The 23,823-nt window shown below is 50.4% G+C and overlaps 1 protein-coding gene across 1 annotated transcript in view; it reads right to left on the bottom strand.

The window, feature by feature from the left end:
- The window catches only part of GREB1 (growth regulating estrogen receptor binding 1), a 67,154-nt gene that overhangs the window by 28,395 nt on the left and 14,936 nt on the right, over window positions 1-23,823 (bottom strand). Inside the window, exons 5-16 of the mRNA XM_061210768.1 lie at window positions 23,181-23,324; window positions 21,688-21,816; window positions 17,863-17,976; window positions 17,241-17,384; window positions 14,476-14,661; window positions 11,514-11,864; window positions 10,305-10,433; window positions 9,466-9,594; window positions 8,630-8,827; window positions 7,725-7,905; window positions 5,799-5,994; window positions 4,210-4,346 (exon numbers count right to left, since the gene is read on the bottom strand). Coding sequence (XP_061066751.1) covers window positions 4,210-4,346; window positions 5,799-5,994; window positions 7,725-7,905; window positions 8,630-8,827; window positions 9,466-9,594; window positions 10,305-10,433; window positions 11,514-11,864; window positions 14,476-14,661; window positions 17,241-17,384; window positions 17,863-17,976; window positions 21,688-21,816; window positions 23,181-23,324 — 2,038 coding nt within the window. The remainder of the gene's footprint in view (window positions 1-4,209; window positions 4,347-5,798; window positions 5,995-7,724; window positions 7,906-8,629; window positions 8,828-9,465; window positions 9,595-10,304; window positions 10,434-11,513; window positions 11,865-14,475; window positions 14,662-17,240; window positions 17,385-17,862; window positions 17,977-21,687; window positions 21,817-23,180; window positions 23,325-23,823) is intronic.

Below are 23,823 nucleotides of genomic sequence, written 5' to 3'. Positions count from 1 at the left end.
CTCTCTACAGCACTGCCCCAGCTGTGGTGGCCCCCTGTCACCTTGAGCAAGGTAAGAAGAGCAAGATGTCACTTAGGGAGAAGCCCACTCTTCTCCCCATCTCCAACATCTGCTTTCAACTCTGCTCAAAGGACAAGCAGAGACTTCTGCTTCTGGCCAAGACAGAGTAACAGGGACCAGATTTATTTTTCCATCAGAAATAACTAAAAATCTGGATGAATATATGAAACAACAGTGTTTCAAGACACTGAGCAACGAAAGACAGTGATCCTTCGAAACGGGAAAGAAATTAGGTGAGCCTCCGGTTTCTACCTGGAAAGAGTTCCCAGGATTGCTCAGGAAGGAGGAACCCAGGCAAGCCCCAGTGTCTCCCTGAGTTGAGGAAAGATCTGGAGTCCAGGGAAACCAAGGCAGCCAGAGCTCATGGGGGAAATTACCAAAGAGGAGAGAACTGCACAGATAGAGAACTCAGGAGAGCCGCAGAGGGTCCCACTCAAGTCCTCAGCTAAGTAGTGATCAGTGCATATATGTGAGAAAACTACCCAAAGCCAAGAAAAGGACCATCCAAAAGGATTAGAGGGAACAATACTTCAAACTCACATAGGGCTTGGAATAGTTCCTGTTCCCATCACCAGTGTGGAAGACATCAAAACTCATGAAATATTGTAGAGTACTTAGAGGGTTTCACTTCAGTAGTGAACAAAATTAGCCCTAGACTAAAAACTGCTCTGGTCCTGCCTAACAAAGTTGAAAAGCAAGACCTGAAAGAATTAAACTGTTTCCAAGTAACTTAACTGTACCTCAGAACAAAGCTTAAGAAGATTTATAGGAATACAAATATATCCAGCACCCAACGAGGTAAAATTCACAATGTCTGGCATCCTCTCAAAAATTACCAGATATGTAAAGAAGCAGAAAAATACAACCCATAATAAGGAGGGGGGAAAATCAACCAATAGAAACTGACCCAGAAACAACACAGATGACAGTATTAGTAGAGAAGAACATTAAAACAGTTATTATAACTATATTCCATATGTTTAAGAAGATACAGGAAAAATTGAGCATTTTAAATGGAAACATAAAAAAGACTCAGATTCTAGAGATGAAAACTAAAATGTCTGAGACAGAAAAAAAACTGGATCCTGAATTCTCATGGGAGCTACCATCTTGGTATTTGGCCCGGCCCTGCCAGCTACAATGGATCAGTTCAGGAATGGCTACCTGACCCAGGATGGGTCATCAGTCTTTTCTTGGGATTTTTCAAACTATTTATAAGAATCAGTACCCTTCTAGAAGCTGGAGAATATGAAGTTCAGCAGCAGCTAGGGATGATGCTGTCAGCACATGGAAGAAACCAGTGTGTGATGAGATACAATAAAGCTAACACAGAGAAAAATACCAAAGACAAGACAACACAGTCTTGGCAGTGTTTAATACCTAACTTAAGTTGTTCCTGAAACCAGCTGCATCTGGTTCTGTGGTTTATTTATTCAACCTCTCCTTTTATTTCATGAGTCAGTGCATTCCTCTCCCTTTCCTAAAGTAGTTCAAGTTGGGTTTCAGTCACTTGCAAGGAACAGTCCTGATTAATAAACAAACACAAGTAATAATTTATTATCAACTTGTCAGTGTGTACATTCATGTATGTGCTACCTGAAATTGCCTTTCTTCTTCTCTTAGGAACCTTGTTATATGACTATTTTGCTTTTGTGAAAAATAAAAATATAAATATAAATAAACTGGATGTGACCGACAGCAGGAAAAAAAACACTAGTAAACTTGAAAACATAACAATAGAAATGATCTAAAATGAAACAGAGGGAAACAGAAAATAATGACTATAGCACCGGAGAGCTATGGAACAACTTCAAGTAGGCTAATATATGTACAATTGGATTACTCTAAAAGGGGAAAGGAGAGATGTAGAAAAAATTTTTTGAGGAAATAATGACTAAAATTTTTTCATATTTGATGAAAATTCAATTAACTCAAGAAACATGAAGAAAACCACACCAAGGCCTATCTTTATCAAATTGCTTAAAATCAGTGATAAATTTAAAACATTTTGAAGTAGCTGGGGTTGGGAGGGAGTGGTGGGGAAGAGAGGTCATTACACAGAGAGAAACAAAGGTGATGATGACAGCAGACTTCTGGTTTGAAACAATGTATGTCAGAAGACAGTAGAGCAACATCTTTAATACTTTGAAAGAAAAAAGTCAACCTAAATTTTACACCCAGGGAAAATACCTTTCAAAAATGAGGCAAAATAAAGACTTTTAAAGACACATAAAAGCTGAAAGAATTCATCACCAGCAAACCTTCCCTCCAAGAAATGTTAAAGAAAGTCCTTTGGACAGAAGGAAAATGATGCCGGATAAAAATCTGGATCTACACAAAGGAATGAAGAGCACTGGAAGTATTAACTATGTGCATAAATAAAAAAGGTTTTAAAAAATATTCTTATTTAAATATCTTTAAAAGATGATCGACTGCCTAAAGCAAATGTGATTTATTGGGGAGTTTATAACATATATAAGTAAAATGTATGATAACAAAAGCACAAAGCCTAGGAGGAGAGAAATGGAAACATACTATTGTAAGAATCTTATACAGGAAGTGGTACAATATCACTTGAAAGTAGACTGTTCAGGCAGGTTCCATGATTTGCCTAAAGTTAAAACTAATAAAGAGTAGAGCCAGGATGTATGGTGCCATGATCACTCTGGCCTTCTACCAGCTGTGAGAGCTCGCTCCGTACAGTTTAGTAGGTCTACTGTTTGGACTTAAGTGACCAGGATTTGGTCTGGCTTCACTACAAACCCCCCACATGACTTTGGGCAAGTGACCTAACCCAAGTCTTTGTTTCTTTCTCTGTCAAATGGGGGAATAACAGCGTCTCCTATCTCACTGTGCCATTGTGAGGATTATTTTAGGCAATAAATGGAAAATACTGGCCCAACGTCTACAGATCACTAAGCACTCAGCACATGTTTGCTGCACGAGGAGAAGCTGGGGAGCCGGGCAGAGAAGCAGAGGCAGGACAAAGGTCAGTTCTCACAGCCTTAGTGTAAAATCTTGGAGGGTGTCTTCCCTCAGCAAGGTTATGAGAGCTCGGCTGACAATCCACGAGTTGGAGAAGTGGCCTGATTAAACCCATCAGCATCAGAGCTGAAAGGGATTTAGTTCCCCAAAGGGTGCTCTGGGGAACACTAATCCCATGAGTCAATGGAGATGCTGCACGCTCTAGCCGTCTCTTAGAGATTTATAGCACACGTGGCACATTGAAGGCTTTGAGAACTCTCATTGGGAGAAGAATCCTTTGTTAAATGTAAGGTTTATCAAACACACATGACCATGGAACCCCTCGTGACATAACAACTATTAGCATCCAGCAGTATAGCTTGGGAAGTACATGTCTAATTCAATCCCTTTGTCAGCAAGTGAGACAAATGAGGGGAGATGGCAGAGCTCAGTTCAACACCCACAACTGGCAGCAGAGCCATTCATTTTGTTTTGTATTAGACAGTCTGTAAAGCTTGGCCTGGCTTTTCCACGTATAAACTGTGTGGATGTCGGCACTTAACCTCCCTGGGCCTCAGTTCCCTCATCTGTAAAATGGCAGCACTGATATCCACCTCAGGGGTCTGCTGTGACAGGGTTGAAAAGGTAGCACTGACTCTGGGTTCACACCCAGTTCTGTCACTTGCTAGACGTGTGGCCTGAGAAAGTCATGGGGTCTCCCTGAGTCTCAGTTTATTTGCAAAATGAGAATAATAATAGCAACTGGCTCAGAGAGGTCGGGAGGACTAAATAACATGATGAAAGTAAGAAGAGTGACTGGCACAAAATAAGCACACCGTAGATGACATGCAAAGGAAATAAAGACAAAGACAACTGACCACCACTCTCTCTTCCTTTACACCTTTTGCTATCTTACCTCCCATTTTCTTGCCCTCCCTTGAGTCTCAGACATGCAATCCCATATTCTAGCATATTTCTGCCCATTCTCATCTCTCAAATTTTCTGGAACAACATCACCGGCCCAAAAAGGCAAGACGAGAAATAAACCAGGATCCCTTTAACGGAGGGACTGAGTCACCCAGGAAGGGAGAGAGGTGGCCCCCTCCCTGGAATTCCCTGGCTGCACATTCCTCACCTTGCCCTTGACTACGGAGCATTTTTAGTAACTTCAAGAGAGACGGGTACCTTTTTCCCAATGCGGTGACCATGGCCTCAAAGGAGCTGTCGTATCTCAGCAAGGGGAGGCTGTGTCCTGAGAGGGTGGACTCGATGAACTCGGACAGCCCGAAGTACTTCTTATTCTCAGGATACAAGTCCACTCCCTAAAACAGAAGCGCATCGGTCACGCAAACATTGCCTTTGTGCGGACTGAAAGGGTCACACGCCGGGCGCACAGATGACCTGGACGGGCATCTTGATCTGAACCGTGCTGACTCTGCAATCCCCTGGATGACGCTTTATAACTGTCTTTCCTCTGCAGCCCCAGAGCACAGCGCACTCCACGCGTAAGGGCCGGCGCCTCCCCATCGGTCAAGACTTTTCCATTCAGTTCACCCCAGTGCCTTTGCCAAGAAGAAAATCAGCCTCTTTTTTTTTTAAAACACCCAACTTCCCTTTGTTAAAATTGCTTCTTTCCAACAATTTTAGCTGGTTTTAGGAATAGACAAATCAACTGTTTTGCATTCAGCTGCTATTAAATCAGCAGAAAGAAACGCATTCATCCAACCAATTTTACCCACACTGATATAAAATTCCTCCCAAACTAACATCAGAGCTTATCAAACTTCAGAGCACAGCAAAGTTGGTGGGGGGAGGATGCTAAAATTACAAAGGCATGAATTTCATCCTTAAGTAGCACAGTGGTTAAACATGAGGGCCGTGGATTTCGCTGGACTGGGTCATATCCCGGCTCCAGAACCTTCTAGCTGCATGGCTTTAGGCAAGCGGCTTAACCCCTCCCCTCTGCCTCATTTTCCCCATTTGTAAATCGGAAATCATCCTAGCACCTGTGTCTTATCTGAGTTCATACGATAAAGCACTTAGAACAGTGCCTGCCTGGCTCACGGGAAGCGCTACATAAAAACAAATGCCGTTGCTACCTCTGATTCTGAATCGGCGGGAAGGAAGCCAAGCATCAGCATCTTTAGAAGTTCCTCGGCTGATTCCGAGACACTCCGAAAAAGTCCGCAACTTGATGTCTACTTATTGCTTGTGTAATTAGGTGGAATCCAACCACCAGATTTCTCAAATTACCAGAATGACTGCTGTCTTCTATTTTGATGAGAAAATGGCAGGTGATAGGCTGAAATAAAACTCACCAGGGTTTGTGGACGTGTGTTCAGTTTGAGGAAGGAGATTTTGAACCTCGCTGCTGAAGGATGCAGGGGTAGGAAAGACAGGAACATTTCCAGGGCTTCTAGACAAACTTAGAGTCACCCCATGTGGAGTCCAAATCCCCACAGCCCTAGAGGGCTGTACGTCCAACACCAGGAGAGCAGGTGTTCAGAACGCTGCTCAGAGAGCTTCAGTCGCCAGAGAAACAGTAAACCAACTGTGTTGCATTACATGCTCTAAGACAGGGAGCCAACAAATGCACCCAGGAAGGTTTCTAAAGACCAAGAAGGGTTTAAACCTAACCCTGGGTAGAATCAAAGATCCAAGGAGCTGGAACCCACTGACCCTCAGCTGGGCTAGTCAGTCAAGTCTTTAGTGAACGGGATCTCTCCCAATGCAAGGTCATTGCTACAGTGGGCCCAGCAGCCTGGGACACTCACATTACTGTAGGAGGCCGGCCAGTGTATCTCGTTGTAAGGACTGATGAGGGTGTGCTGCGTCTGCAGTGCGTACGGGAAGGAGGTCACGTGGAGCGTCACGATGTTGGGGGCCTCCTTCACCTCCTTGCAGTTGAGCAATCTGTCCACCAACCCCACGGACGGGTCACTCTGGGAGTAGAGGTCGTGAACAGCGCTACTGAGGGAGCAAAAGGGGGAGAAGAAATGATAAGCGGAACGGCAAGCTCTGTCCTGTCATTTGACGACAATCAAGCAGCTGGATCAATTGACAGCGAGCCTCCCAACGCTGGCAACAATCGAAGCTTAGGGCTCTGCCCATGACTAGGAAAATGAAATTTTTAAATATGACTGCGCTTCAGGTACCCGCCAGGGACTCCCCTGAATACTCATGACTTATTAAAAGCTTGGCTGGGGGAACAGTGTCTACAGAGGATTGCTGGCAAGATACACAATCCACCCGCTTCTCTAGCACAGGGATGCTCTCAGCCAGGAGTTGTCAATGAGTCGCCTTTTCTCCCTTGGCCCCATCTGATTGTACACCTGCCTCCTTAAATTCTTTTCTCCAACAGTCCTACTGATCTTGAAATGACCCAAAGAGGACATAACATGGTAAATTCTATACTATATTTTTAAGTATAGGATCAGGAATGGGAAGCATTTTGGACAAGGGGCCGAGGAGACAAGTACGTCTCAGCCTTTCTCAGTGGGTCAGTGGTCTCAGCATTCTTGTCTATAAATCTAGGGGGACAGGAAAAAAATCAGTGCTTCACCCTTTGGGTGGCAGGTAGCCACTCTGAGAAACCTACCCACCAAATGAATATGTACAATTTAGCTTTTTATATACTTCAGAATGTTCAAATTCCCCCACGCCCATACATGGATGCGAGAATGTAAACCCTTTAACTGGGTGAACTTTTTTTTTTTTTTAATTTATTTTATTTATTTATTTTTGGCTGCATTGGGTCTTCATTGCTTTGCGTGGGCTTTCTCTAGTTGCGGCGAGCAGGGCCTACTACTCTTGGTTGCAGTGTGCAGGCTTCTCACTGCGGTGGCTTCTCTCGTTGCGGAGCACGGGCTCTAGGTGCGTGGGCTTCAGTAGTTGTGGCACGTGGGCTCTAGAGCACAGGCTCAGTAGTTGTGGCGCACAGGCTTAGTTGCTCCGCGGCATGTGGGATCTTCCCGGACCAGGGCTCGAACCCATGTTCCCTGCGTTGGCGGGCAGGTTCTTAACCACTGCGCCACCAGGGAAGCCCTAACTGGGTGAACTTTAAGGCTCTGGCCAGCCCTGAGCTTCTGCCCCTGCGCTAAATCAAAGCCTTCCTCCGATGCCCGACCCACAGTCTTCTTTCCCACCTCATCCATGTCAGGAGCAGTGTCTAAACACACAACCCCAAGGCCCGTCTCATGGAGATGACCAATCCTGGTAAACACCCAGGAATTCTGCCAGACTCCAGGCTTGACACCACCTGAAATTCATCTAGATTTATGTTCATTTGAGTTGAGAAAGTAACATCTCCCCTGGGAAGGGCACCAGCTGTGACCCATGGTGTCCAGAGCCAATGGGGCTCCATCAGGAAGGGGCCTGGGCAGAGCTACTCCCAACAGGATCCCTTCCCGGCACCTGTCGCTCTGCCACTGATACCCTCCCTCCCCCACCCCAGCCTGCGACATTGAGCGAGATGCTTCCCTTCTCTAGTTTCCATAATGGTACCTTTCAGAGGCTGCACTAGATGATCCCTCAGGTAACTTCCGGCCCTAAGGTCGGAAATACACCCACAGCATCTGCCTACAAATGCCAAGCCCCCAACACCATTCATCTTTTTAACACTTATACCCACAGTATTATCCATACATATTCATTCAAAGAAGGGAAATGCCAGCCCTGCCATGTGCCAAAGCCAGGCTAACCTCACGAGATCCCAGTGGGCGTGGTCGTGGATGAGGACGAAGAGCGTGTGTGGATTCTGAAAGGAGTTTTGCAGAAAGGACTTGAATTTTGTCTGCGCCTCGGCATCTAGCTTCAAAACATACTGCTCGACCCTCTGCTTGGTCATGTGCTCCTTTTCCAAGCCAAGCTCCAGCAAAACCCCTGCAACACAGTGAAAATGCATCAGTAACTCCAAAGATGGTCATGAGTTTTTCACTCAGCAACAGACACTTGAGGAGCATCTCCCATGTGGCAGGCTCCTTGCTGGGACCGGAGGCTGCGGGGATGCAGGAGGTACGTGTGAGTCAGGGAGGCCGATCACCGTGCAAGCGACTGTCGTGTCACTGCCCGCAGGAGCAGGGCCTGGAGGTGGGCCTGCTCCCCAGCGTGGTATGTACACAGCCCACCCAGGGGCACAGCAGAGCTGCCTCCGTGAAGCAGCTGAGCCCAGCATGGGTGACTGAAAGAAAGGGAAAGGTCCCCTCTCACCCACCAAAATCATCTGCAGCCTGAATGCCACCAGGCCTTAGGTTAGAGCACTCAGAGTGAACCCTCCGAGTGAAGACACTGACTCTCTGTGTGGTTCATGTTTAATCCCCTTGAAAGCACAGGGAAAATACATTAAGTTGAAGCCAGATATCGGGACATACTTCACTGACTTGAGAGGGACAGAGGGAACATTCAAGTCATGTTCTACCTTTAACAGATTATAAAACAGTGGACAAGTCGCTTCCTCTGGGCATCAGTTGCGTGAGCTATGAAACCGGGGTGTTAACACGGCACCCTCTACTTTAGAAGTAAAGATGGTGTTCGAATCCAAATCTGAATGCAAACAGATCAAAGCTTCTCCACACAGACCTCACACTTGCCCCTGAAAGGCCCGTACCTGAATGCCAGACGTGGAACAGGGTCTGCTGGTAGGTCACTTCTGAGGGTGGAATACAGATCAGAAAGTCCACCTTCTCAAAGGATCCTAAGTCCAGATTTTGGGTGCTGGAATCTGCGATTGAACACACGTGGGAGAGGAGCTTCTGGGCCACGGCCAGCTGGAAGGGCCAGATGCGGTGAGGCTCCAGATGGTAACCTGGAACCAGAGCCCCCATGAAGGTGAGGTGCACGCCAGCAGATGGCTACAGCCCTGGACCTCTGCTAGGGAATCAAGCAGGGGGGCCCCGTCTAGTACACAAAGTGATGAGGGAATGGGGAAAACACCAATATTCATTGAGCGCCTGCTCCGGGCTACCACCGTGATGGTCATTTCACACCCTTTTCCTAATTTGAAAATAAAAGGATGAATAGCACTCGGGGAGCACAGAGGCTGTGACCTGCTCCACCTGGAGGGGACAAGGACGGCATCCCAGGGAAGCTGATGCTGAGATTGGATTTTGGAAGAGGCTACAGGTTCTCTGGAAGAGGAGGAGACCATCACAGCCCTTCAGGAACTTAGAATGAATAAAGTATTTCAACAATGCATCGATAAACTGGAAATCAACAGAGAAATGTGCCATCTCAGGAAAACTGTACAGATGTACGTTTCAGGGTAAAATGAGACTGTTACCATCAAAGACTAAAATTAAAATTAGACATTAGGTCTACTTGATTCTAAGGAGATGCCCTGCCCGCTGGAGGTGCCTCTACCTTTGCTTCCTTGCAGCCCCTGGGGGCCCTGGATGCTGCCTCACCAGCCCAGAGCTTGGCCACCAGCGCCCCGGCGTCACTCACTTGTGCATACCGGTGTCCCGCCGACATCTAGGGATGCTGATTTGGTGACAGAGGAGGCAGTAAGTGAGGAAGAAATCTGGCCTTGATTTTCCTGATGAAATTTGTCCAGCAGAATATCAATGTCGCCCTCTGCCCAAAACAGAGAGAATAACAGAAATGGGTTTTCCGTCTCAGTGAAACTCGGCAAGCATCTATGGAACACCCCCTATGTATCAGGCACTGTCCTGGGCCTGGGGCACCAGAGATAGGGTGGCCCATCCTGTCAAGGAGCCCACAGCCCAGGAAGGCAGATGTGCTAAAGAAAATTACATTATGACCCAGAAGGTGCCAGGACAGAAAGAAAGAAGAGCGAGATGCCGAAGATCAGGAGGTAGGGGTCTGAGCACATCTTGGAGAAGGAGGGGCCAGCAAGAGTTTCTGGGAGGAAATGGGGTGAGTCTTGTAGGGTGAGTGGCCAGGAAAAGAAGGGAGATGGGCACTCAAGGCACAGGACACACAGAATGAGGCACAGAGAATACACTTCTCCAGTGAGAAGCTTTAAGCAACACAGAGGGGGAGGCAGGAGGGTGATGGACAGAGCCGGAGAGGTACGGAGAACCAGGCTCAAGGCCCTTGTGTGCCCCCAAAGGACGAAACCACAAAGCCGCCACCTAGAGAACCCACAGCCAGAGCAGGAAACAGCCAGCCAGAGACGCCACAGATGGAAGGGCCGCCCACACATGCAAACCCAGGCCAGCCTCAGCAGGTCACGGGGGATGGGCTCCATCCCCGAGACAACCTTGCCCTTTGTGTCTTTCTCATCAATTTATGAATTTGCACCTGTCTCACTACAAGCCTACCTGGACAGAGGGTGCTAAAAAAGGCTCCCAGAGAGTCCACTTTCCCCGTAACCAGCTCATAATTGACTTCTTTCTGGTACTCGGCTGGGGTGAGAAGGCTCTCAGAAAGAATCCGGGCTTGGTATTTTCCTGGAAGACAAACAACAATTTGGACTGGGCCCTCCGCTTAGAATTAGCACGTGAGCTCCTCGATGGCAGGGTCTGTGCCTGAATCTCTTTCTCCCTCCACCCCGCAAGCCCAGCACCACGCCTGGCTAAGAGCAGGGCTTCCTGCTGGTGAAATGAATAAAGGGTACACACCCCCCGGGCCCAGTTTAGTAGTTGGGATAATAAGAGGGAAATCCCCCGAGTATGGTCTTTGGAACCTGACTCTCTCCCCACTTAACTAGCTGTGTAACCTAGGCTGACCCAGTTTCCTCATCTGGAATTCGTGGCTAAAAGTACCATCTACTTCACAGGACTATTGTGAGGATAAAACAAGACAATGTTTATAAAATATTCAGCCCAATGCCTGACACAGCAGGGGCTCGAGGTTTATTACTAAAGATATTACTGAAATCAATGTAAAGAATTTATTAAAAACACAGGTGTTTAAGATGAAGGAATGCCAAGAGATCACTGGGACCCTGCAGTTACTGCAATCCTCCATCCCTCCCCCCTCCCCCCGGGACATTCTGCGCTGTTTGGTGTCTGCCTCCCCACCAGAACGCACGCTCCAGGAAAGCAGGGACATCACTCCTGTGTCCCCAGCCCCCAGAACAGTGACTGCACATAGTAGGGCTTCAATACACGTTTTGATAATTAATTAGCTAATTGGCTCATTGACCCACACAACACAAGAAGGCCATTATTTTTTTTTTTTCATCTCCATTAGGTAGTTGAAGAAGCTGAGGGCCAGAGTCATTCAACCACAGACCAGCAGGTGCACGGGGGACCCAGGTTTTCCCTGTATCTATCCAGATCCAAACCTGCTCCCAGTCTCTCAAGAGAAAGGGGAATGGCTCACCTTCTATGCCAGGAGGGATGGAATTTTTCCCGAAGCGCACTATTCCGGGCACACCAGGGGCTACTGTGCGCTAACAGCTGTTACTAACCAGCGCAGCTGCAAACCCGGGGCCACGAGAGGCAAAAGAGGGCAACGGCAAAGGAGGGCTTCTGGGCATCACCAGACTGCTCTCCCGGCAGCCCAGCGGCGGGGCCCAGCCTCACCGGTGACGGCGATGCAGGAGTCGATGGCGGCGCTCCGGCAGGCGCAGATGATGACCACGTAGTTGGTCTTGGCCAGCCTGCCCTCGATGAGTAGGCGGAACATCTCAGAGAGGCCCTCGGCCAGGGAGGAGGTGCACTCGATGATGTGCACGCTGTCGTTGCAGGAGCTGGCGGCCAGGCCGGCCAGCCAGGGCAGCTGCGCCGAGGTGACGGGCGCCACGGCCCCAGGCGCCGGCGGGACGGGCTGCGGTGGCACCTGCTGGTACTGCCGGATCTCCGTCAGGTGCGACTCCCGCCAGGAGCGCAGGAAGATCTGCTCCAGGTCCTCCATCAGGGGCACCTGGTCCGCCGCTGGCAATGACAAGGCGGGCGGAAGGGGCCTCAGCACCTGCCCCATGCGGCAGCTTCACACTAATATAACCGGGGCCGTGCTGGGGAAATGCGTGTAAACGAACTCTCAAACAACACAACCTAAATGATTAACGTTACATGGTATGCGAGACAGCTGGGAAATAGAGGGAGGTGATAAAAGCAGCCCTCATCTCACCATCCTAACAGGACCACTACTATTTTTGTACGTTTCTCCATCTTTTTTTTTCCACGTGCAGGTTTTACATCGTTATAATGATTGCGGGCCTATGACTTCAAGGCGTGTCTGCTTTCCTCACCATCACGCCACAGTCATGCTTGCATGATGTTTACGGCCCTCATAAACAACACTGTTAACGGGCACTGTTAACGTGGAGGCACCATCACGGACTGAGCCATGCTGATCTACTGTTGACCCCTGTACTGCTTCCAAATAAGCACATTTATAAATACTTCTGCAATACGCAGCTTTATGTATAGGACATTCCTTAGCCTAAATGCTCTAAATTGGGCCTACAGAGCCAACTAATACATATCATCAGACTGTCTCCAGATGGTTTAAATGTCTCAACGTACCATGACACTAATGACACACGGTAACACTGGTTCTACTGCACCCTTAGCGCCACTGGATAGCATCGTTTGGGTTGTTATCATCAGTTTAGTTGAGAAAAGCACCACTTGTTTAATGTGTTAATTTTGTATCTCTTTGATGACTAGTGAGATTGAGTACCTTCAGTGTTTTCTTCCCTACGGGTATTTTCTGGTTGATGTGTCAAAATTTCATATTTGGGTGAGCTGGAGGAAAGAGCACCACGCTTCAATTTAGAAGACGTGTCCCCATCCAGCTCCACCCGGCACCAGCTGTGCAGCCTTGAGCTGTCTTAGCTTGAGCAAGAGTGGTACCCTGGGCAAGGGAGGTGGTGATGGAGAAGGTGGGCAAGGTTGGATTCAGGATGAAGCCGGGCTTACTGATGGATTGGATGTGGATTGTAAGAGTGAGAAAGAGAAACACATCCACATTTTCCCAGATTCCGGACAGTCCTAAGCAGCACCCTCGAGGGTTCCTCCCTACCTGCTCCATCTCCGTCTCCTCCAGGTCCCTGAATGCTGAGTGTCCCAGGGCTCAAACCTTGGCACTCTCCTCCATCCACCACCCCTCCCAGTCTCTCATCCAGCCTCACAGCTTTAATATAGATCATCACTGAGCCCGTGTTTCCTAAATTTATACCTATAGCTGCAACCTCTCCCTGGGGCTCAAGACCTGCACATCCAAATCCTTGACTTGGCCCACCTGGCTGCCCCATCAGCAGCTCAAACTTGAAATTGCCGAGACAGGACTTTCGCTCATCCTCCAGCGCCATGGCTCACCAGGTTGCTCAGGCCAAAATGCAAGTGCCGTCTTTCCCTCATGTCCCTCAGACAGACAGCCCACCATCCTGACCTTCAGAATCTCTCCCCTGTGGCCGTTAGTGGTCCAAGCCACCACCTGCCTTCACTGGGACGACTGCACCATCTGGCCACACATGGCAGCCCATGTGGTCTTCTTGAAATGAAAGTCAGATCATATCTGTCCCCTGCCTAAAACATTGCAGTGGTGCTATGGACTGAATTGTGTCCCCCCAAAATTCGTATGTTGAAGTATTAGCCCCCAGTACGACTTATTTAGCGATAGGGCCTTTAAAGAAGTAGCTAAGTGAGGTCGGAAGGGTGGGGCCCTAAGCCAGTAGGACTGGTGGCCCTATAAGAAGAGGAGGCGACACCAGAGCTCACCCTCTGTCCCCACACACATGCACAGAGGAGGATACAGTGAGAAGACAGCCGTCTGCAAGCCAGGAAGAGAGGCCTCACCAGAACCCAACCCTGCTGCCACCCTCATCTTGGATTTCCAGCCTCCAGAACTGTGAGAAGATAAATTTCTGAGGTTTAAGCACGCAGTCTGTAGCATTTTGTTACGGCAGCCTGAGCAGACAAATACAAATTGTTTCTCAGTGTGTCTAAAATATGAACTCTTGACCTTAGCCTGAGGCCCTACCCCCTCTCTGACAGCACCCTCACTGTCATGCTCTCACTCTGCAGCCGCCCTGGCTCCCACTGACCTGGGGCTCCATGCTCCAGCCCCGCCTGCGGCCCACCCATCCTCCCCCCTCTGCCTCCCTCAGATCTTCATAAGGCTGGATCCTTCTCACCACTCGGGTCTCGACCCAAACGCCATCTCCTCACAGAGGCCTTTTCTGACAACCTGAAACAACCCCACAATCACATACCCCACCTCCCTCTGCTTACTTTCCACTTGTTTACTGTTTCTCTCTCCCACTAGGATACAATCTCCTTGAGGGCAAAGCCATTGTTTTATTCCTGCTGTATCTCTGCGCCTAGAAGGGCAGGGAAATCATTTTTGAATTCTCACTGTAGATTTTGACCTACTTTAAGGCCTTCCCAGCCCCTCGGGGTGGAGACCACTGCAGTGACCTGATAGCAGAGGCGGTTTTCACAAGGGTTCCAAGGGAGGGTCAGCGATCAAGGCTTGTGCGGTTCCTGCCTTTAGCGATTATTCCACCAGTGGTTCCCACGAAATGGGAGGGAGACTCACCCAGCTGAACGAGATAGTAGACGGTCAGCAGGAGCTGCATCTCCTCTGAGATGGGCTGTATCGTGGAGGCCCCATACTGTCCATACGCTCTGGAGATAGACTGGGAGTTCTGGTAGCACGTGTACAGGAGAGGGCTCACGACGACATCATTCAGGTTCCCACAGAGGTAAGGGAAGTGCCCGTGGCCTGGGGGAGGAGAAACAGCACCCGCTTGGCCCCTGGCCTCGGGCACAAGGCGTGGTCCCCACATGTGGGCGGTCTCTGAATGCGAGGGAGTGAAAACAGGCAGGCCAGGTGCACCTGGGGTAACTCAAGTGCTCCTTTCCAGGAAATCTTGAACCCCCAGCCCTTGCTGATTTGTGCACCTGCTCTGAGAACAGACAGGGGCTGTAGCATTTGCTTGTTCATTGACTCCAATCCCCTATTTTACAGCCAAGCAAGCCCAGGCCCAGAGGGAACTGCCAAAGCTGAACAGCCATCGCCTGTGCTGCTCCTTTGGCTCTGACTCTAGAAATTTCACATGGGCAACACCTACCAGATCTTTGCCAGGCCTGCGCCAGCCCGAGCCTCCCCAACTCCCCGTGTTGGATTCTGCCTCCCAGTCTCCCAGAACTCTCTGACAAGCTGAGTTAGGAAAATAAATCACTGTACAGACCAGAGACTCCGAATACTGACAGAACTTTACAAATGCTTTAGCGAACGTTACAAGATTAATTCGGATGGCAACTCCCAGAGGCGGGACAGCCCAGGCCAGTTCCGAATCGCCTCTGCACCATTTATTAACTATGTGAGCCTCAGCAAGAAGCTTAACTTCCCTAAGCCTCAGTCTCCACCTTTGTAGAATGGGGTGGAGAAAATCGAGCCCTCGTGTGGTTGCTGAGATGATCAAGTGTGGTTAAGCGTGCGTGTGGCATCTTGTGCTCAGAAGGTCTCCATTTATTCACCAAACACACACTTAGTGGACGCCTGCCGTGTGCTATGTACGGGCCTCACACTCGGCTCTGGGGGAAGACCTGGTGACTGGGACACAGTTCATGTCCTCAAGGAAATTGATTCCCAGACCTGAGGGTACATGAGTGTCCCCTGAAAGGCTTCCTAAAACACAGGTTGCTGGGCCCTACCACAGAGCTTCTGATTCAGATTCCGGGATGGGCCTGGGAATTCACACCTCTACTGAGGTCCCAAGTGATGCTGGCTTTGCTGGTCCAGGGACCACAATTTGGGCAGCATTGTTCACAAACATTATGGTTTGTAAGAGGCAACGTAAAGAATTACTATTAAAAGAAGGATGTGAAATTTGTCATGAAAGAGGCACAGAGAAGCTACAACGGGGCCCAGATAAAAGGGAATCGGAGGGGCTTCCCTGGTGGTGCAGTGGTTAAGAATCCACCTGCCAATGCAGGGGACACGGGTTCAAGCCCTGGGCCAGGAAGATCCCACATGCCGTGGAGCAACTAAGCCCGTGCGCCACAACTACTGAGCCTGTGCTCTAGAGCCCGTGAGCCACAACTACTGAGCCTGTGTGCCACAACTACTGAAGCCCACACGCCTAGAGCCCGTGCTCTGCAACAAGAGGAGCCATCACAATGAGAAGGCTGCGCACCGCAATGAAGAGTAGCCCCCACTCGCTGCAACTAGCCTCACGCCCAGTTCAAAACCCAGACCTGCACCCTTCTTCCTGAATACCCTGTCCATTTTTTTTTTTAGGATAAAGAAAGGAGTACCCTCTCCTGTTTCGTAATTAAGAGTAAGATACCTCCCCACTTTCCTACCACCCTCTCTCCTCTAGTCCTACAAACATGATACCAAATAGTGTTCACTCTACTCAATACTCTGTAATGGCCTATATGAGAAAAGAATCTTAAAAAGAGTGGATATATGTATATGTACAACTGATTCACTTTGCTGTACACCTAAAACTAACACAACATTGTAAATCAACTATACTCCTATAAACATTTTTTTTAAAGTTTATGCCATCTAACAGAAAAAATAAAAAAATAAAAATAAAAAAACGAAAAAAACCCCACAGTGTGCACTTATTTAAGAAGGACCTGAATGTATGAGTGTGTGTGTGTGTGTGTGTGTGTGTGTGTGTGTGTGAGAGACTCCGTGCCAGCCCACGGTACTGGCCAGCACCATCATCAGACAAGCCCTGCCGAATCCTCACGTTACAAGGGCTCCCGCTTCATTAGGAAGGAATTTCCTTAGTTGAGCCACAAATTGACCTCCAACCACGTACATAAGCCCACAAAACAGAGGTCAAATCTGGTCTTGCTTCATGCTTCTGCCTGGTGACCATGGCTATCTTTGCCCAAAGTCAGATTTCATGGCCCAAAAACACTAGTGGTCACGGGACAACCCGCCAGACCAGGGGCCTGACAAATCAGCAAGGGGCTGATGACCCATCTCTCACCCACGGTGCTCAGCCCTGGGCCTGGTACCATGGCAGGAGCCGAGTGAGGCTGAGAGAGGGACTGATTGAAGGAACAAATGAACAAGCAAACAGTCGTCACGGAACAGGATCGCCTCACTTGGGCTCATCATAGAAAACCGTGACAAGCTCTGAAACTCTGGCGCCTGATCAGGGGCTACCCCAAGGACCGGTCTGCTTGGTTCTCTCATTGCCCCGGAAAGGATTTGAGAGTTTTCCCAGGAGGACCCCTTGGTGTGGAGCCAGACTGGGAGGACGTGTCATGTTGCCTGTTTCTCGTGCGTTCCCTGGGCTCCCCGACTTCCACCACTCGTCACACTGCTGTACTTGCCTTTAAAGATCACTGGCTTGGCCTTGCATATTTTCAGCAAGTTGTCGGGAACGGACACTGGTTCTCCGGAGGCCACAACGGGAAAGGTGACTGAAGCCGGTCCCACCAAGCCAACCCGGGGCATGCAGGTCACGCCTGTGCTCTCTAGGAACACGCCGAGAGCATTAGGAAGACACGTCAGACAAAGCATCCACCTCCGGCAGACCTGCCGTCAGGCTGGCCAACACATCTGCTACAGCTTGACCAGTTCCCTGCTTATGGGAGCATCCAAGTCCGGGAATCACAGATTCCTGAGGTCGAAAGCATCTTAAAGGTCACTGGGTCCCCCTTCCCCACCAAACAACCCAGTCTCCTCCTCTCAATATCCCTGCCAAGTGACAGGCAAGCCTTTTAAAAAATTCCTCTAGGATCAGAGAACTCAGTACTGTACATGGATCCTGGGCTTTGTTAAGCAAGTCTAATGTACGAGAAAGAGAATCTTTTGTTATACCCAAGTCTGCCTCCCTAGAACTTTCTCACCAATACACACAAAAGCACATGTAAACGCACACACACACCACCAGCAGCACCACCACCGCTAGTACCCAAGCCTTGGACTTGGGGCAAGGATTTCGTCACTTACCATACTTAGCTCTGTTCCCACCACCCTGGGGGTAGCCACCATCCGCAGCTGATGGAGATTCTGGAGACCATCCTTTGTGGCGTTTTTTGGGTGGCCCGGAGTTTGATAAGATACCTAGACAACATTCAGAGCATGGATTAGGCTGTCACTAGGGATGAGCTTCAATACAACGTTCCCCTGAACCGGAGCACACTTATTTGTAATTTTTTAAATCACAGTTTCACAATGGGTTTTAGCACCTAGTGAAGTATCTAGGCTTAAGGAAATATCTCAACGACCTTCGTAAATGTTTTATTCCAAAGCTGTACAAGTGTCTAAGCTTTAGCTCTCCGGGCATTACCCCCTTCATCTTTACAGTGGGACAATAAAACCTACTCTGAAAGGTGGTTTGATCAGGACTAAAGAGAATATATGTAAAGCACAGAGTTTGGGTCCAATAAATGATAGCCACCAAGACCCACATCACCATCATCATCTACACATTCCAGTAAATTAATATGTGTTTCTGTAGACAAGCGGCAGCCACATTCAACTTACCGCCACAGTTTCACCACTTGGGGGCAGTACCGATCCACCTGTGCACCTCTCCCCACCCCCGGCCTCGAAAGCTAATTTCAGACTAACAAAATGATGGGGAACAGAAGCTGGTACCCACTGCTGTTAATGAGTCATCCCGGCCCACGGCAGGGAACAGCATGAGCATGACTCATGCTCTGTTCTTGGATTATTCAAAATATCAAGAATTGGTTACCATATTTTTGGGGACCCATCCAACACAAAATTTCCCCTACATTTAAGAGCTCCGCGTTCAACCATGACACATTAAAGTTTAAATTTTAAAACTCTCTATTCCCAGATGCAACCCCATCCCAAGGAAACCAGAACCCCAGCATGTCCAGATGCCTTCTGATGACCCACGAGCTCCTGGTGATTCTAAACCACAACCAGGGTTGAGAACCACCGGTTTAGAGCAATGTTGCTCCAAGTCTGGCCTGAGACAAAGCTGGACAGAACCAGTGGGAGCTTGTTCAAAGTGTCTGCTCCTGGACACCCCTCAACCTACAGAAGCAGACCTCTGGAAGTGAAAGAAAACACTTCGTTCACAAGCACCCTGGTTATGCTGAGGCGCACTGCAGTTTGAGAACCATTGCTTTAGAGTCTTTTAAAAGTAATCCAAGGTTATTTTCACCTCTTCTTTAGACCGACTGAAAATGAATGAAATGAAGTGAATAAAATGTTAAAAACGTGAAGTTCTTTCTTTGCAAAGAGCTTTCCAGCAGGTGGTCTCCTCTGATCCCCGCAACCTCTGAGGCAGCTTCTGCTATGTTTGTTCCATTTAGAATCATATCTTCACCTCCCCGAACATCTCTCCTCAAGAAGAGCTCCCACAAAGACTGAGATGCCAGCTCCTCTAAAAACCACGTTAAACTACCAAAGCAGGGAGGGCAATGGGATTGGGCCTCGGTACTAAGGATGGAAGATCTGCAGGTATTTTCTCCCTTTGGCATGCTAACACTAACTGTCTCTACGTAGACTGTAAGCTCATGACCTCTGCCAAAATGATGTCACCAGGAGCTGCCCCTGTGGACCAGCTATTTCTGGCCATGTGTCCTGGTAGTGGGGAGGGGGACCCTATTTGGCACTTTGGGGGACACAAGCCTTCATCATATAGCCCACTTCCTGCAGGCACTGCACATCCGGACCCTGAGCTGGGACAACCAAAAAAAGGATCCTGCACATTTCCTAACTCCCTCCCCCACCCTACCCCCTCCCAATCCCGCAGGGGCAGCACTTCCGCTGTGAACCACAGAGCGACAGCCCCCAAGCCCTGGTTAAACACTCCTTGTAGCTTCAGAAGCAGCTTCTTAAAACTGATTCCAGCTCTCCCCAGAGCAGGCGTGAGGCACAGGACCTCCGATGCTCCAGCTGTGCCCTTAATGGTGCAACCACCCTCCGCCAGCATCCATCGCGCCCTCTGGGCCAGGCTCTGCGGAGTATCTGGGCTCCCGGAAAACATGATGACGGATACTCCCGGAAAACATGATGACGGCCCTGCTCCCAGGAACTTCATAGGCTCGACAGACACAAATGGCCGCGGAACAGAGCCTGACACCTGAGGGTCACAAGGAGGGAGCCCTCCTACGAGGAGGAGGTGACCCCTGAGCTAAGCTCTGAAGGGCCAGTATAGAAGGTGGGTGGTGAGAGCCCTTCAAGGGCACGGATGTGTGACCACGGCATAGAGACAGGATGGGGAGGCCACTGAGCTGTACCCAATGCAGCCAGGGTACGAGTTCTTAAGTAGAAAGGGTGGGGAATGAGCAAGTTCAAAAGGTTGGTTGGGGCCAGATTCCGGAAGTTTCCAGCATCACGCTAGGGAACTGGGGCTCCATTTCCCATGCCCCTCCGAGGAAACACATTCATTCACCACAGAATGAGCCTCGGGTTGGGTCGCCGGAGCCCACCTCGTGGGGCCCAGGCCGAAGGATGTCCTCTGTCCCTGCTGCCCGCGGTGGATGCACCCAGGCCTCAGTGCAGGGCGGTGAGGTACCAGCAGCACGGTCTCCCGTCACCGTCCCCAGAGGCCCAGTCCTCAGCCACTGGCCGCCCTAAATTTAGCACCTAACCGAGAAGAAACAGTCTTGGGAGGAAAAGTGGGTGCTTGCCTGGGGTTCCTCACACTGGGGAAGTTACGGGGATTTGACTCCAGAATGGACACTCTGGTCAGGACTGGGAAGGCTCAGATCCAAGTCAGAAAAGATATCGTTCCTTCAACTAAGAGGGAGACAATTCCCCCACCAGGGGAGTCCTCCGCCAGCCGTGTCATGGAAGCGGGGAAGCCTGGCAAGCAGGCTGGTGTCTCTCTGGGCCACACTTTCCTTCTCTGTAAGGCAGGTCGGACTAGACGGTTTCTGGGCCCTCTTCCAGCGACGCCCTCGGGTCCTAATATTCCATTTAGCTGTGTGCTCGCAGGAGGGAGGAGAGAGGTAAGACTGGCCTATCAAATGGCTCCAGGTAAGCACGGAGGGAGAGCGCCGAACGTGGGGTCCCCGGACTGCTCCGACTCTTCCTCAACCCACAGCCTCTACCCCAGCAGGAGGCCTGCTTCACCCCTTCACTCGCTTTTCTCACTCGGACCCTCACCTCCTCATCTCTCTTCCTCATTTCCTCCCATACCGTCTCTAATTAATGCTTCCCCAACTGGCAGCTCAACTGAGCTGGCAGCTCAGCTGTCACCTCCGCCAGGAAGCCCTCCCTGAAAAGACCAGCTCAGTGCTGGTGTTGATGCAGGTGGCAATAATGGCGCCCCTTAGTGAGCTTCCAGTTGTGTCCTGAATTTCCATACAGCGCCTCATCTAACCTCCTCAACTGCTCTCAGGGCAGAATTCTCATCTCCTGATGAGAGAATGTTTAGCCAGGAGACTTGATCCCCTGACAGAGCTGGGTTTTGAATTCTTGTTCATCTGATCCTGGAGCCCCTGTCTTCCCATGACACCGCGTGGCCCCATTTCTCCAGAACTCTCCAGCCCTCACGGTGGGCGGCCCGCAATGCGACAGGTCACCCGCCCATACGGGGCTCCCACTGTGTCTTGGCAGACACACCCACCAGCCAAGTCGGGGGCCGAAGCCAGGGCCCCCCCAGCGCCAGGGCCTGAGCACAGCGTCATGGACTCAGGAGGTCCTGCCGGCCTGGCCTGACTCTCCTCCCAAGCCCCCCAATTCCAGGAGGCTCGCGGGCCTCGGCACAGGGGCTCCCCCATCCTCCCTCCCCGCCACCGTCTCGACCCAGAGCAGAGTAAGGCCCCTGAACAGGACGGGCAAGGCTACCTAAGGCCGAGGGACGCGGCACGGCGGACAGGCTGTGCTTCGCCAGCGGCTGGCGCTTCGGGGAATCTTTGCCGTTGAAAACAGCCGGACCCACGGCTGCGGTGAGAGAGGCATGATCGGAGGCTGGTCCTGACAGCGGAGAGAAAGAGGGGAGAGGGCAGGGCACTCTGTGAGCCCAGCAAGCAGGAAATGACTCTTCCTCCATTTTACAAATTAGCTTTTCACTGATGCGGCCCATCGGGGGTCAGAACTCTTGCCAGAGTGATTCTGCCCCCCGGAGAAAGCACAGACACACACGGACAGGCACACACGCATATGTGCACACACAGGCACACACACTCCTGCGCGTGCTTTACTGAGCACGCCTGGTGAGAGAAGGGCCAGCGGGGCCCCTGGATTCCGGGAGCACCCCTGCACCTGCTCCACCCTCCTTCCACCTTCTCGCTCACCCTCCTGAGTTCAGGGTCATGTCAAACATGCTCAGGAAAGCAGTCAGGTTTGCCATCGCCCAGATCCAGGCTGCCCACAGGGCCTGGGGCTCCCCGGGCCCGAGGAGAATTCTGGGGGCAACTGGGGGCTGTGGCCTTCTAAGTCACCCACATCAGCCAGAATGATCTGGAAGGTACTCCAGACTCAGGAGTAGCACGAAACGTCTCCTGTGTTGAGGCGGCATGGTGAGGGGGTTACGGGTGGGTTCCGAAGCCAGACGACCTGTGTCTGAGCCCCAGCTCTGCTGCGCACTTACTGTGCAACCTTCCTTAACTTACCGCACCTCCCATTGTTCTCATCTAGACAATGGAGGTAATAATAGAGCCACTGTGAGGACGACATGAGTTAACGGAAGGTCATAAGCACAAAGTACTTGCTATTACTATCACCATACTCAATTCTTACAATCACCCGGCAAATTAGACAGAAAAGATTTTCTCCATATGTACGGATGAGGAAACGGAGAATCAAAGAGTTAAAATGAGTGGCCCCAAATCACTTGGCTAGCAGGCAGCAGCGCTGGAACTCACACCAAGGTGTTCTGACGACAAAAACAGTGATCCCTCCAGCTGCCAAGGTGTGACAGGCCCCAGGTGGCCCGGGCACAGTGAGGACAACAGCAGACACCACGTGGAAGGGGGGACACGGTGCCTCTGGAGGAGAGCACGTTCCCAGCCCAGGTGCAGCCTCTTCGCTACGGATTGTGAGTCACATGGGGCAAGGGCCCGGGTCCCCTCGACAGAGCCGCTGGGCAGGAGGAATAACAACCACCAACCCACCAGAGGCCTTGGGAAGGAGGCTGCTATCTCCTTGATAACAGCTGTCGTGCTTATCAGGTCTGTTCAGCATGGCAAATGCCGAGTTCAGGAACCAGAAATGCCTGTATCGAATCCTACTGCCCGTGAGATCCTATGCGAGCATCTTCGTGCCTCAATTTCCAAGTCAGAACATTGGGGAAACTAAAGCCCACTCCTGGCACCTCCGGCACTGCTCCATCACCTCACCTGCCTGCGGTGCTCCCAGCGGGATGCTCGGGGTCGTCCCAGGACCAGGCTCCCTGGGGAAGGGAGCTGGCAGCCCAGAGCTCTCCAGCGGTGGGAACAGCGAGCTGGAACACGCACTGGCGGAGGCCTGCCGGCTTCTGAACTCTGCGGGGAAGATGCACACGTGAAAACCAACCCACTGCTCCTCCCCAACAGTGTGAGATGACTTCCTAGACCGGAATCTGTCCTGTAGGAGAGCCAGGTACAGAGACGACCACAATGGTGCCAAGGCCATCCTAGTCTCTTCTTCGCTGTAGCCGGGGAAGGAGGGGGTGTGACGTGCCCCAGGCTCAGTGCCAAAGGCAGGGGATCCATCTGAGGGACAGCTCTTCTGCCAGGAGCAGGAGCGATAGTGACCATTTGGGAAAAAGACAGAAACACATGATACAAACAAGACCTTCCATCGCCGCCCTTCAAGTCCAAGGGAAGAACAGAGCTTTACTCAAAGGTAAAGGAACAGCTAATACCGTCCTCCAGCCCCTAAATCACTCGCTGTCCGGAAGATTAACTCCCAGGAGTACTTGGCCACAGCAAGTGATCAAAGACTCTTATCTGGTCCCACAAGGGGAAGAACCACTGCCTCCCCAGGATGTAGAAAATGACA

This window comes from Eubalaena glacialis, chromosome 14 (assembly GCF_028564815.1).
Source record: "Eubalaena glacialis isolate mEubGla1 chromosome 14, mEubGla1.1.hap2.+ XY, whole genome shotgun sequence".
Taxonomy (NCBI): Eukaryota; Metazoa; Chordata; class Mammalia; order Artiodactyla; family Balaenidae; genus Eubalaena; species Eubalaena glacialis.
Note: the sequence above shows the minus strand (reverse complement) of the source record. Positions and strands in the feature narration are given on the sequence as shown.